Source organism: Poecile atricapillus, chromosome 4, assembly GCF_030490865.1.
Source record: "Poecile atricapillus isolate bPoeAtr1 chromosome 4, bPoeAtr1.hap1, whole genome shotgun sequence".
Lineage (NCBI taxonomy): Eukaryota > Metazoa > Chordata > Aves > Passeriformes > Paridae > Poecile > Poecile atricapillus.
The window spans coordinates 61,606,519-61,621,193 of NC_081252.1; the positions used below are offsets into that span (position 1 = coordinate 61,606,519).

Below are 14,675 nucleotides of genomic sequence, written 5' to 3' on the forward strand. Positions count from 1 at the left end.
CAGGAATTTTTAATTCCTGCATATCGGCTTCCTCTCAAATATTTTAAATGCCTTCCATAGAGGCTACATGTATATGAAAAAACTTTCCACAAAAGTATCAGCAGATTCTTGAAAATGGTATTTGAAGCATTTTCTTAAGCTTTATTTTTCTTTGGTATCCAAAAACACAGGGTGTTCAAGCTGGGCAATAATTATATTCAAGTATAATCACCATTACCCTGAGGAATCCAGTATATTGCCACCTAACTATGAAAGCAAACCTGATTTTGCCACAGTTGATTTCAAAGATCATCTTGTTGCACCGTGCTGCTGTAGCACCTGTACTTCTCAATATCCCCTTGAAGCACAACTGAGACCTTATCTACAGCAGATTGTTAGCTACAAAGCTTTTCAGAGGTGAAAGGATAGAAGATTAATTAAATCTTTCAGTCTGACATTCCTCAACATAGAGAGACATTCCCAAACATATATTTACATGAGATGACATCAACTGCTAGCTCATTAGAAACACCCTTTAATTATTTTGCTTCACCACTCACACACACAAAATTCATCCGTGTTTTTACCTTTGCAAGAGACATGAATTTAACACGAATGCTGCAAAACTACTAAATTGAAAGAAAGAATTAAGTGCTGAAAATCAGTAGCAGAAAAACAATGCCTCACTAAAACCCAATACATTCTAATTTTTTAATTAACAACTACCTGACTAACAATTTCTAAGTAGAATGTCTTCAAACATAATAAAGTGTATGCAAAACTCTGATTTTTTTTTTCTGTATTAGAATGACAAATTTTTGACACATTTAGTAGTAATTTTCTTTTTTTTTTTTTTTTTTTTTGTGAAACTGAACAATTTAAACAAACCTGTGTCTTCTTCCAGGATTTCCAGTCTTGTAGCTCAGTTTTGTACTCCTCCATTTTCTTTTCATATTCCTCCATACATTCTTCTAGCAATTCCTTTATCTCGGCCTGAATTTCTGCTTCATATGCCTTTTCATCTGATTTCCGATCAACCTCTTCTCTTCAAAACAACAATTATTAGCATGTTGCATAAAATTACTTAAGGGTTACAACTAAGCCTGTAATATATACCAGAAATCTACTTCTCCGTGAATGAATTTCAATACATCAAAAGTGTGTTTTGTTTAAAAAGACTAGCATAGATACTCTTCAGTGTTGATAGCAGATAATTATATTAATTCCCAAGAGTAACTTTATTTATTCATTAGTCTGTAGATATTTCTTTCTGCTACAGTAATTACTTATTTCAACCTTCCCTCTTCTCCAAACTCAAAAGGAATAGTGGCAGGCTCAAAGTGCCAGCACTGCTCAAAGTCTTACTTTTGCATATGAAAATTCTAAGTTTCCAAATTAACTAATCTTATTATAACTCCACTGCTAGCAAATAAAGTACAAAAAGTGTTATCAAGACATACTTCCTCATATAAAGTTTCATGGGTGTGTTAGTAAACTTCTGAAAGTCTCGGAGGGATTTAATTTGTTTCCAAACTTTGATAATGGCCTTAAGCAACGTTCTGTCTTTTTCTTGTTCAGTGTCACGAAGTCTTCTGGTTTGTCTAGAAATATACATAGCACAAGATCAGTCAGAATTGCCTAACTCAGTGGAACAACAGATTGAAAACTTGGGATACCAACAGCCAAGTGCTGGGGGTTTCAGGTTGATTGATGGTTGCAGTGGTTTAAATCCAAGGAACATAAAACCCAGACTTGAAGATTGCAAGATTTGATTTCCCCCTATATTTCAGTCTCTCTCATTCTGAACAATCTGACTTCAATTAAGTCTGTTCTTTAGAGACCTCACAGTTTTCGGAAATGCTTATTACAGCTGAACATAATTAAAAACATTTTAAAGTAAATTCATGTAAATAACAGCCCCAGAAGCCTACATGGCTGCTATGAAGTAATGCTCATTATATATGTGCATTACAAAAGATGTTTTAAACTTCATATGCTCCTAGCTCCAGTAAGAAGGACTTGAAGAGATTAAATAATGTAGTAAGTCCTTTGACAGACGTGCAAGATTCTTAATACAAACAAAATTAACTCAGCCTTCCTTTTGTCTGAGAATTGGTATTTTACATTTCCACCCTCTAATCTGTTTGTAAAAGAGCTGTTCATTAGCACTTTTAATGACCATCACACATTTCCAATGGAAATGTCCATACAGCACAAGCACAGGCCGTTTCCACTATTATCTTGGGAGAAAAACAAGTCTGTGATTAAAAAAAAATTGTAAACCAACACATTACTACTTGTAACATTCAGAGAATGTGGAAAACAGAGATGGAGTTAGAGCTGAGAGAAGACATCATACATCATTTAACAGCATAAGCCAATTTAGGGAAAACAATAAACAAATAAGAAATGCAGACTTGAGAAAGCACAATCAATAACTTCTCCTCTTCATTAGCTAGCAGTTTGCATATTACTTATCCATGCAGCAACCTTCCCTTTTTTGTCTACCAGATGATAGCACAAAATGAAACTTAAAGGCATAAGGAACATACAGATCAGTAATCACACTTATCTAATGTATTGGATTTGGAAGCAGAACCTTTCAATAGAGAATCATCTCTGCTGAAATGCATTACCCACAAGAACCTGAATCACAGAATCCACAGTATACGTTGGCTTCCTACTTCAGGAAGTGAAGACAGTAGGGCTGGATTTACTAATCTGCAAAAATTTTCTGTATTCAGATGACATTTCTTCCTCAAGCCAATGGAAAACTACAGCTCTGATCTTCAGAAACAAAGCATATACATCTGTTATGTTATTGCAGTGTGGAGGAAACAATTAAGATTATTTTCCATGCTACATGTCTGTAATTTCTCACAATTGTTCTACATTGACTATCACGGAAATGCAATGTTAAAAGAGAGACAAGGCAAGTCAGATGATTTTACCAACATAAGTGGACCAACTTAGTACTGAATACCATGACAGCAAAAATTCCTGAGCCCATCTGAGCTTCATATGTGCATCAATTTCCAGTAACAGAGCTGTAGCCAAAACGAATTACAGATATGAAAAGCCCTAAAATAATACCAGCCAAACTCCTCTCATGTTACTTAGGCAACACTGATCTTACTGATTTCAGCTGAGTTTCTCCAGATTCATAACAGCATGAAACTAAACTAAAGTACTCAAGATCTAGAAAAACATAGATACACAGAATGTATTATCTTTCTAACTGGAGTTCTCTATCAAGCAAGCCTCAGGGTTGGTGCCAAAATCCATGAATCTCATTCCCACAGTGAATTTACCCATCTTCATTCTCCTGCTTTCCCTGGTGAGAGCTCCTGTCTCCAAGGTACTGTATGGTAACTGCACACCTCCTGCTCCTTTTCCTCTAGCAGATATGTTGATAAGATACTGATAAAAGCTATTCCATTTTCAGTTGAGGGAATTCTTTGTCCTTCAATATAAAATACAAATTATAGACTACTTTATGTTCCGTACGTATTCCGTATATCAGTGCATTATGAGACTGTACTTGAAGAATGAAAATCTTAAGAAATAATTCCCAGTCTAAGAGGAGTGTGTGGATGCATAAGTTTAGCAGATGTGAATTTCAAGGCTGAAAGTAGAATTGTTATTAAAATAATTACTTTTTATCATTTTGTGTTATCATGTGACCCATTACATCACTTTATAGCTCTGTTTCTTTAAATGAATACATTACTGCTTACTCTTAGATCATGAAAAACTTTCAGACTTTTGGTATCTACTAGTCAAAAGGTTATTCAGCATGGATAGCCAAAATAACTTCTCTTTTATCATACTGCTAACACTTATGGTTCATCGCAGTCCATCTTCCAAAAATAATACAAACTGTCACTACTATATTACTATAATATTACACTATTATATTACTATAATAACTGTAGTATATTTTTACTACTCAGCTTTTCTCTGAGAACAATAGCTACAATCTTGTAAAACAAAATTCTACCACTTTATTTGCATTAACCCATTGGCAAAAACTTGGCCAAATTACCTTAGAATGGGAAGGAAATCAAGAACACTTCTGTAATGAGGAAGAGGATGGAAAAAACAATCTATTCAAAAAATTACCTTATTGCTTTGTAGAAGCTTCGTGCATCCAGTTGAAGTCTACTGAACCTTTAATTAAATTTAACTATACAAAACACAACAGTAAATAGCTACTAAGAAATTAATAAACATAATCAAATTAGACCACTTTTGAATGAAAATTTCAGCTTAAACTGTATTCTCTACATAATTTTTATGCAACTTATCAGTGAGTACTCTTATATCCTCAGAATTCTTCTAGAGCTATTTATAGCAGAATTTAAAAGTCCAACATGAATCATATTCTGTACCAACATGTAAAGGAAAAAAGGAATAGTTTGAAAAACCAACAATTTAATGAATTCATACCCACCTGATCTCCATTTTGTATTCAGGTATGCTTTGTTGAGCCACAGGAACACCATCACCACCACCTTCTATACTATATTGTACAGCACTCCTCAAAGCATGTAGCTTGAAAACAAACAAAAAAAGCAATTAAGAGAAGGTATTCAATGTACTGCACCTTGGCAGGAAAGAGCTAGTTACTAATGTCAGAAAATCCTGAACTGTCCTGTATTTACAGGGTTTTGCCATGTCTGTGAGGTGATTCTTCAGCATGACATTTTAATTAGGATCCCAGGATATAGGAGAGATATTTATTAACTTTGCTCACTGCAACAGATCTAATCAAGGGGAAGAGTGATCTAGGGAGTATTCTGAAAGCTCAGGAATCAACGGTGTAAGTGGAAAAAAACCTCAAGTCAGCAAAACCCCCAACTTTCACCAAAGCCTTTATTGGGACTAGGAGGTGCCAATAAAGGCAATCCTTAGTGGATTGGAAAATCCCCAAGTCATAGAATAGAATCACAGAATCATTAAGGTTGAAAAAGACCTCCCAGATCATCAAGTGTAACCTTTGACTGAATGCCACCATGTCAGCTAAACCACAGCACTAAATGCCATGTGCAGTCATTTCTTGAACACTTCCAGGGATGGTGACTACACTTCTTCCCTGGGCAGCCCATTCCAATATTTAATCACCATTTCAGTGAATAAATTCCTTTTGATGTACAGTTTAACCTTCCCTGGCACAGCTTCTGACTCTGTCCTCTTGACTTGCCTCGGGTTGCCTGGGATAAAAGACTGACTAGCTACAGCCTCCTTTTAGGCAGTTGTAGAGAGCAATAGGGTCCTCAAACAGTACCCTTTTCTCCAGGTTAAACTGTCCCTGAAAGGAGGCTGTAGACAGATGTTGGTCTCTTCTGTCAAGTAACAAGTGACAGGACAAGAAGAAATGGCTTCAAGTCCCAGGGAGGTTAGATTGGATCTTGGGAAAAAATTTTTTCACTAGAAGTTTTGTAAAGGACTGAAAACAGGCTGTGCAGGGACATTCACCATCCCTGGAGGTATTTAAAAGATGTGCAGACTGGACACTGGCACTTAGGAGTTAGTGGGTTAGTGATGGACTTGGAAGTGCTGGGTTAATGGTTGAACTTGATGGTATTACAGGTATTTTACAACCTTAATGATTCTATGCTTTTATAGGTTCCTGTAATGAAGACATGGGTAACTCAAATGTTCTGCTTCATAGAGCACTAAGACAAAGCTTTCAAAGGTAGTAACAGAACAAAGTATTCCAAGGAACTATTTTGAGACACTGCACGAAATGTCTGTCCATCATTAGAACTATAACCTAACGCTTTATATAAAAAATCAGAAGTATCTGTACCACCTAGTGACCCTCATTACACTAATATAAAAATGAGCCTGTATACAATGATTATGTACTCAATAATCCAACTAATTTTTGACAGAAGAGTATCCCTTGTGTGCCTGATGACATCAGAATTGTACTGACAATGCCTAAAGCTCATGTACACACACCAGACAAGACTGCTGCCATTACTTCCAATGTACAGATGGAGGAAGAGTGGTGGTACACAGAGGATGAGCAGCCCTGTCAAGCCCTGACCCAGCAAGTCAGCAACAGAGCCAGAAGCAGAGGAGTCTACATCCAGCCTTGGGTTTCACCACGTCACAAGAGAGTTGCAGTAAATGTGGCAGCAGTACGCTTTTAAAACACAGCATCTGTCACAAATACATACCTGGAAATGGGTTCTACATTTGTACAATTTGTGCTTCTTTCACTTTGATTTGATAACTGAAATGAAACTTCACTAACTTCCCACCATCATTGAATGTCTTTTGCTGTTTCTCTGTCAGAGCTGCTATACACAATCCTGTAATGTCTTATCTGTCACTCATTGGAAAACATTCTGGATACTCTAAGGAATACTATGCAAATGTTATTGTATTCCTTTTATTTCAGAGTTAATTCAAAATCAAAGAAAGTCTTAATCTTAAAAATTACTTAAATCACTTAAAAAGTGATTCTGCATTGAACACACAGCAACTTAGTCAAATATATAGGTTTTTATCTTCTGACAAATTCAGCTTTTACCTTGAACTGTCACATCATTGTCTCAACAAGGTATGAAGACAGAATAGAAATACCTTGTCTGTGAGAAGCTTGGTAAGATTCTTCTGTTTTCTTGCCAAATACTGATCATATAACTGAGCCAGTTTAGCTGCTAACACATGCTCACGGCTAAAACAGGGATGATGGGTGAATATCAGCCCGGAAATATCAATATCCAATTGAAACAGCCCCTGAAAATCTCCAGGTCCAACAAAATACTGATTGGTAGACGTCATTTTTATTGCCTGAAAGAAAAAAAAAAAATAAAATGGATTTACAGATTCTGACAACAGTATCTTTCAAGGATTTTCTTTGTCAGGAAATGACCAACTCAGCATTACCTACATTTAAATGCAGAGTCTTAAACTGTGTTAACCTCTTGCTTTATTGACAAGTGGGTGGCACAAAACCACCATGGGTATTTTACACAACAGAATTTTTATAGCCCATGTGAGGCTGAAATAAGAGCCTAAAACCTATACTGAAGATTTTACTGAGCAATGAAGACAATGACACTGGATTATAAAAAGCAGAGCCTGCTAGTTCTCTTTTGACACATTTGTTTAGTATTGCTGTGTTTCCTCGTAGAACTGAGGAACTAGGATAGAGTCCAGCTCTCAGAGAACAGCTCTCCTTGTAGATTGTGTAGAATGGGATGCGCAGATTGTGTAGAATGCTTACCCATTCAAACACCAGGGAAATTCACACCAATGAAGGCAAATGAAAACTTTCAGCAACAATGCATAAAAAGCCTGCTTCAACCCACTGCAACCAAAAGACACCCATGGCTTACATCCTCAAGTTACTGAAGTCAGAAGAGAATTAACACTACTTTCTAGCCTGACTACTCCTGCTCCCTTATTAGGGTCCTTCAGAAGACATCCATCAGAGATATTATGGTACTGTAAAAGATTGTTAGTTATGTAGTGTTTGTTGAAGTCCCCTCCTGAGAACAGGAAAAAGAGGGATTTGGAGGGAAATTTAGCTTTTGCATAGCTCTTTTATAGAACTGACATAAATGGCACACTTGAGTGCACCTGATCCTTCCACATTCAGTTGCTCATCAAAATGTTTAGGAACATACAATGTGTCATAAAAATGACAACTTTGAATTCCTTATGCTCTAACTATTTTTCTGCCCATAGAGAACCCTTAAGCTCAGTGCCTTACCACAGTGACTTAGATGTTTCTATGTCACTGTTCAAGTAAACTCAGTGCTCTTGAAACAAGCTCTCTTGGCCTATGTTTACATGACCTAAACAGTATTTTTTTCCTGCCTGCAGAAGCACCCTGCACAGATCTGTGGTACTGGATGCAGCCTGTGGATTGCATATTAATCACCAGCATCAACTAAAGGGCCACACTTAAATCTGTATCAACAACAGTCAGAAACACTTGTGTGTCTCAAAAGAGCACTCTATATTTAGTCTTAAAAGTCAGCTTTTCCAAGAGGGTAACAGATTTCTAACAACCAGAACAATTAAAGCTTGCTTCAAGATTCCTGAATGGTTTTAATTGTAACTTATTTTGATTTGTACTGATTGCACATTGAAACTGCTGTTTGCTAGTAGGTATGTTGTGACTGGAAAAAGCCCTGCAAACGAAACAAAACAGACAAGAAAAACAACGAAGAAAAAAACTCCACAACCTCCCAAAAATATCTGAATTAAGGCTACGTAACTCAAAATTAATCACTGTCTACATGAGCAAACTTTATAGATACACTAATATAGAAACTACCCTACTTTGGCGTGAGAATATCCAAGAAAGCCTCACAATGATCTTAGTGACTCACAGACTTGGAGGTGTTTGTCATGGGCTGGCACTACCAGCTAAACTCTTCATCTTTTAGTATGCATTTTTACAGGAAAGAACAGATATATACTTAATAAAGTAGACCTGATTTAAAGAACAGATGTGAAATCACAAAATTAGTCAGTAGTCATGGCTCTTAGCACAAAACCCGTAAGGTCACCGGGGTTGCTGGTGCAGAAGAACTGGGATACTGGGTCTCAGGAATCACATATATGAAATATGCTTACCTTTCTATACACTGTTTCAAGTTCTGGTGCAATGCCTTCTTCAAGTGAGAATATTGGAGGCCTAGTAGAAGACTGCTTAATTGGATTAGGCAATGCTAAGATTTTGCCATCATCACCAAACCACTCTTTCCCCTACAAGGGAAAACAAAATTATATATTGTTTCTTACTTTATAAAGGAATTACTTGCAAAATCACAATTCTTATAAAGAATACAGAATAAAAAGTGACTATGGATTGTTTGTGACTTAAATAACCAAAACTTTCCTAGTACACCAAAATGAAATCTTCAAATACACAAGGTTAAGATTTGAAATTAAAAGACCAAGATGTTGCTCCAACTTTGATTATACTGCTTAGTTTCAACATTCAGTGTCACAGATTTGAAAGGAAAAAAAGAAATCAATGCTTCTTTAAATACTATTTTCTTAAAACACTAAAATGGAAAGAATTATAAGTCTTGTTTTACACAAGAGCTAAATGGTGGGTCAGATAATTTATCAAAGCAGCTCTCAAATCTTCTCGTCCACAACCTGAACTACTTAAACAGAATCTATGAAAGCAGACTAGGTAAGTATTTTACACAGCAATTGCTATCATGGCTTCACACATTCAACATTGTCCTAATTCATCCCTCTGTTCTCATTACCTGGATTCAAACACAGCTCAAACCAGTGCAGCTGTCCAAAGATGCTGCCCTCCCCTGTTAGTTTCACACCTGTTTTAATCTGACCATTGAGCCAAATGATGATGTGGCAACACCATGAAGTCAAACAGAAAACTAACTGGGTTGAAACTGCTCATTCGAAAGTTTTAGACCCAAGTGTTCCCAATCTGATTAACAAAAGAATACAGAATCACAAAAAAATATAAAGGGCAGCTGCTGCTCAGGAGTTTAAGTTTATACTGAACACACACCTTTATCATGCATAAGATGATAATATAATATAGTACGACAAAATATATCCAAATCACTTTCTCAAGTTTTTCCATAAGACATTCTTAAAAATCTGGAAGGATTCTAAAACCTCTCTGATAATCTATACCATTAGCTTTACAGTCTGATTAGTGATCTGCTCCCCAGCGGGCAACAAGCAGAGCCAGGAAAAGACAACAGTTTTATAAGACCCAGTCTGATGGGACAATGGGGTTGCACTAAAAACATGTTCCTACAAAAATCTGTATCCCAACGTCTGATGCTGCTGAACATTTTGAACATGAAAGCCCCATATTAACATGATCATCCCCTTATTTAATTATATCAAAAGTAAGACATTTATAAAGATAGATAAAATACTGATAAAAGTTACAATTAAAAAGGTAGCAAGACTTACTTGGTCCTGTCTGAGTATTCTGTTTTCTAAAATATTTTGATTAGACTGTGATACAAAGGGTCTTTCTCCTGTGTAAAGACCTTCATCTTCAAGGTACCTGGGCTGCATATTTCTAGGCATCTTCTCAGAAGCAGGCACTAATGAGAAATTAAAAAGAAAACCATGTAAAATATCTTGTAACTGTAGTTTTAGTTTGTTAATTCTTAAAATGAATACTATATGCCAAGTATGCTGTCAGAAGTATTTTTCTACATAGGAAAAAAAAGAAATATATACAGAATTAAAACAGGTCCCTATCTTAAGGAAGACAGATCTCTCATAAAAGTACCACAAAGTGTCACAATTCTAATAAACCAGTAACTAAAAAATTCCTTACAAAAAATACTTTAAGTTACTTAGTAGAGTTTAGTATTAATGGTTGCTTGCAAAACAGTGTAAAAAACCTTGAGCAGCAACTGATTAGAGAAGCATTTCTAAGACTTTCCAATGAAAGGGGAACTTTCCGATTAATCAGACCTACTGTTAATAAACAGCTTGCCTAAACTAGTCTCATACAAAATACAAAACATGCATAAATAGCTACATTAGCCAAATAACAGCAAGTGGAATTGCTTTGAAGACCTGCCTGCAAAGCTGTTTCACTGTGTGTATAGATTCAGCATTTTACAAGAAGCAATCCTGAAACAGGGAGGGATTGTACTGAGGATTACAACAAAAGCTTTTCCCTAAATCAGAACACAGTGGATCACACAGGAAATAGTCAGAACTAAATTACAAGACATGAAAAAACAGAGGCACACAATGTCAAATATTATGAGATTGCACTGCAAGCTGTATTGGTGCCACTCCAGAATATACTGCAAGACTTGTTCCTATTTCTTCCAGTTCAAATATCAAATGATATTATAAAACAATTTCTTAGGACTTCAAAATTCTGTGGGAATAAAGTAAAAAGGTCAGAGAAATGATCTATGCTGCATACATTAAATAACAGCAGAAGAGGGGCCAGTACCTTGCACTTCCTACAGACAGCAGTGAGGAAGTTACCCCCAAGCAACTGAGGTCGATGACCTCCTGAGGTGTGCATGTTCCCAGCTAATCCATCCTGTCAGACCTTTTCAGAGTCACTGGATGATCAGTGTCAGAGAGCTGCCATTAAGCATCTCTCCCTTCTGCCAGAGATAGTCAACACAAGATTTATTCAGCAGATCAAAGGATGCCATGCTATGCATAAATCCAGGAACTAAATGGATAAGCAAAATCTTCATACCTGGTAACATGCTGGGAACAAAGAGAAATTCTTTTTCCCTTTTCAGTTGCTCAGTGTAGCTTTCACAATCAACAGGTTTCATTACTAGAAGGTCTTCATCTGTCTGCCCTATGAATAAATCATCATCTTTCACTAGGCACACATCTTCATCCTATAGGTTGAGTACAAACATCTCAGTTAGTTTGTCTGTTTCTTAAGAAAGTTTCTTGAGAAAGTATGCTTTGAGAATTTTTAAGGAAACCAAAGATGCTGTTTTACATAGACTAATAAAACTAACAGAAATCTGAATAAAAAATATGAACATTTATCCTATAGTTTTCACCATTTCATCCTCTTCTTGTTCATCTTCATGAGTTTCGACACATTCCTCTTCTACCTCTTCTTCTTCATTTAATCCATTCTTTTTCCTGGCTCCAGCTTTCATTTTCTCTGGTACAGCATCAAAATTGAAGGTAAAAAAATTGTATGCTTCTTCCTCAGAAGGAAAATCATTCTGGAGCTAAAAATAGAAGACAAAGACACTTTATTATGATACTTTTAAGAAAATTAGGGCAAGAAAATAAATCTTCTCATTAATAATATGGAACAGCAGTATGTATAAACATTTGTTACAAGATAACTAGTATTTTATCTCAAATAGAATTCACTCAAAATATTGAAGCTAACTTAAATTTGTAAATGGTTCATGAAGTTTTCTCTATTTTTAAATATTTCATTCAATATTTCTTGCAAAGTTTTGTTTAAAGTTACTTGGTCTAATTTTAACATGCTTATTGTTTTAACTATAAACTATTTGAGAATCAGAACACCAAAGTTTAAGTTCTGGCCATATTGCAGATACCCAGGTACATGATATGAAGAAAAATTTCTAATGGCCTTTTGCTCTGAAGGATCCAGGACTCTTTAGCTTTAGGATGAATCCTCTAAGGAAAGAATTAACAATAGTACTTTGTGGCAAATAAATATCAACATACTAGTCTGTAAAATGCTTTAACTGTCAACTAGTGGTATTCAATACAAATGATTAAAACAGAAGACATTTTTCCTACAAACTCCAGTAACTGTGTCCAGACAGATCTACTAGAGTTTTTTGGGTTTTTAATCACATGATCCAAAGCTATTCTAATATTTGATGATGGTTCCTTTTATACTTCAATTGTTAGCGTGTATTTCTTGTGAATTTTTAAATTAAATAAAACCTTCTCCACTGCTTAAGACCGAATTCTGTCTGGTTCTTCAAACAGAATCATGAAGCCATATAAAGGTTAAATTAAATTAATATTCATTACTGAAATGGAGGAATTGCTACTTACTGTTGACTTTCCCTTAAGCTTTTTTACAGAATCACAAAACTTTACTTTTGATGGTAAGTGTGATTCACTCTCTGGCATCTCCCTGAATTTCTCATTATCAGACTGAAAAAAAAAAATACATAAATTTTCGGGTACATTTAGTGAATCATAAAAAATTACAAACAATTGATTACAGTTACTAGATACTGCATTTTTACAGAAAAAAATAACAAGAGAAACATGACCACTGTGGTAACAAACGGACTGCGTATTTATTTTACAAGGGTACATCTAACTATTACTTAATTCCTTAATTACTTAATTACTTCATTCCTTCGGGTAAAGACTGCAGCGTTTGAAGAAATAGTTCACTGCCTCAATGACAGTGGCTGTCTCCACTGCTGATGGGAACGTTGTTTCTGCACTCCTGAACACAATCAATCACATGCTGATGACCAAAGGGAGAGAAAGGAGGCAGCAGTGGCAAATCCTCCCCTCGGGCACACAGCCCCAGCAGGGCAGCAGTGTCAGGGGTGCTGCTGGCAGAGGCTGCACCCAGGTAAGGGAATCAGGACTCTTCTCAGATAATCCCTGCTGCAACCAGGAAACCCTCTTTGGTATTGTTTAAAAAAGGTGGTGCTCATTGCTTGGGTGCTGAAATACACACTTGGTTATTTATTTTATTCTCTCAAACAATTACTGCTAGGCTACTCTCTAACTCCATGGGTGACATGCCCCTGCCTTTTCAAGAAAAGAGATATCATGTTTATCCATTCCCAGTTCTCTGAAGCCTTATCTGTCCCTACACACACTGTAGGTCACCGTAAAGGTCACTGGTTCTGAGGTTGCTTCAGCAAGTTCCTTTAAGTGCTTCAAAGTGATTTTCATCAACAAAAACACATCTACCATTCTATCTGTTCTTCCATTCTATCTGTTCTTCCTCCTTGTGGCCTAAATTGCTAGATTAAAGGAAGACACTTCTCAAGTTTACCTCTATTACACCTATACTTCAAAATAATAATATCAAAAAGAAAATCTCAAACTCTGTCAATCTGATGGCCACTTGTTTAACAACAAAACAATACCTCGTACATAAACAAGAACAAGATACAAAACCTACATGTGGAAGGTTTCACATATACTTGATATAAAATTAATAGACAACCCTAGTAAGGGTATCGCTTCTGCATTTTCCTAATACAAATATATTAAACTGTACTACTAAACTGAGAGCTGTAATAATTACTTATTGTAAGATAACATTGCCAAGAATCTTCCCACAATGCACATGAAATAGCAATTCTCTCCTAAACAAGTGACTTAGCCAGGCTAAATCATATTGTTTGGAATTCCATATAAAGGCGTTACTACTATATGCTGTTATTTCCTGGGAATAACACACTCTTTGGAACACATTTTCCACTGGCAAGTAATCTCTTTGTGAATCCTGAGGAATATGAGTGCCAGTTCTGCACAGGCAGAGCATTTGTTGTCTTTTTAATACAAAATTAATTTTCTAACAAAAAACATGCTTATACAAAAAAACTCAATATAAAATGGTAACAAGGAAATAAAATAAAAAACAATAAAATACAATGACATAGAGTCAATATCCAGCATTTAGCAACTTCACTGTTCAAATTCATATAAAGCTCTATTATAGTGGGAGTTTTATTTATATAAAGCTCCTGTTAGAGTAAATTTCAAATACTTCAAGGCTTCTATTGCAACAGAAGCCATGAACCTCTAAATGACAGAAGTTTCACATGATGTCCATACTACAATGTAAGCAATTTATTACTGTTAAATATATACAATAAAAACAATAATCAGAATGGTTCCTTTCTGGTTACTAATTCAAACAGTAGCATAATTCTGAAAAATGAAATTGATCTTCAAGAGTGTGCAGATTTTGATTTTTCATGTTTTACACTCACTTTCTTATTATAAGAATAGCAAGATACAATGCACATTTTTACCATTTTATCCAGCCTGATTCCTGGTTTTCTTTCTCTGATGCCTTTTAAGCGCCTTGGATCTGGACTGGGCTCTTCTTGTGATAAAGTAATTTCAGCTTTTGTCTAAGCAAACAAACAACAAAATGTTTAGCTGTAATTGAAACAGAAATAGATCAAAGCTACAATAATTCCCAGGAACTCAACACTTACTTATATTTGTGCTGGGGACAGAATCTTTTA

At 35.7% G+C, this 14,675-nt stretch overlaps 1 protein-coding gene across 4 annotated transcripts in view; it reads right to left on the minus strand.

Annotated features, from left to right (window-relative positions):
* Positions 1–14,675, minus strand: part of CC2D2A (coiled-coil and C2 domain containing 2A) — a 55,749-nt gene that overhangs the window by 34,219 nt on the left and 6,855 nt on the right. For 2 of the 4 annotated variants that reach the window (XM_058838730.1, XM_058838731.1), the window contains exons 3-12: positions 14,457–14,558; positions 12,499–12,600; positions 11,508–11,684; positions 11,186–11,336; positions 9,916–10,052; positions 8,584–8,715; positions 6,577–6,786; positions 4,433–4,533; positions 1,440–1,580; positions 868–1,024 (exon numbers count right to left, since the gene is read on the minus strand). In XM_058838730.1, the coding sequence (XP_058694713.1) occupies positions 868–1,024; positions 1,440–1,580; positions 4,433–4,533; positions 6,577–6,786; positions 8,584–8,715; positions 9,916–10,052; positions 11,186–11,336; positions 11,508–11,684; positions 12,499–12,600; positions 14,457–14,558 (1,410 nt within the window). The remainder of the gene's footprint in view (positions 1–867; positions 1,025–1,439; positions 1,581–4,432; positions 4,534–6,576; positions 6,787–8,583; positions 8,716–9,915; positions 10,053–11,185; positions 11,337–11,507; positions 11,685–12,498; positions 12,601–14,456; positions 14,559–14,675) is intronic. The other 2 variants (XM_058838733.1, XM_058838732.1) reach the window with 2 other exon arrangements.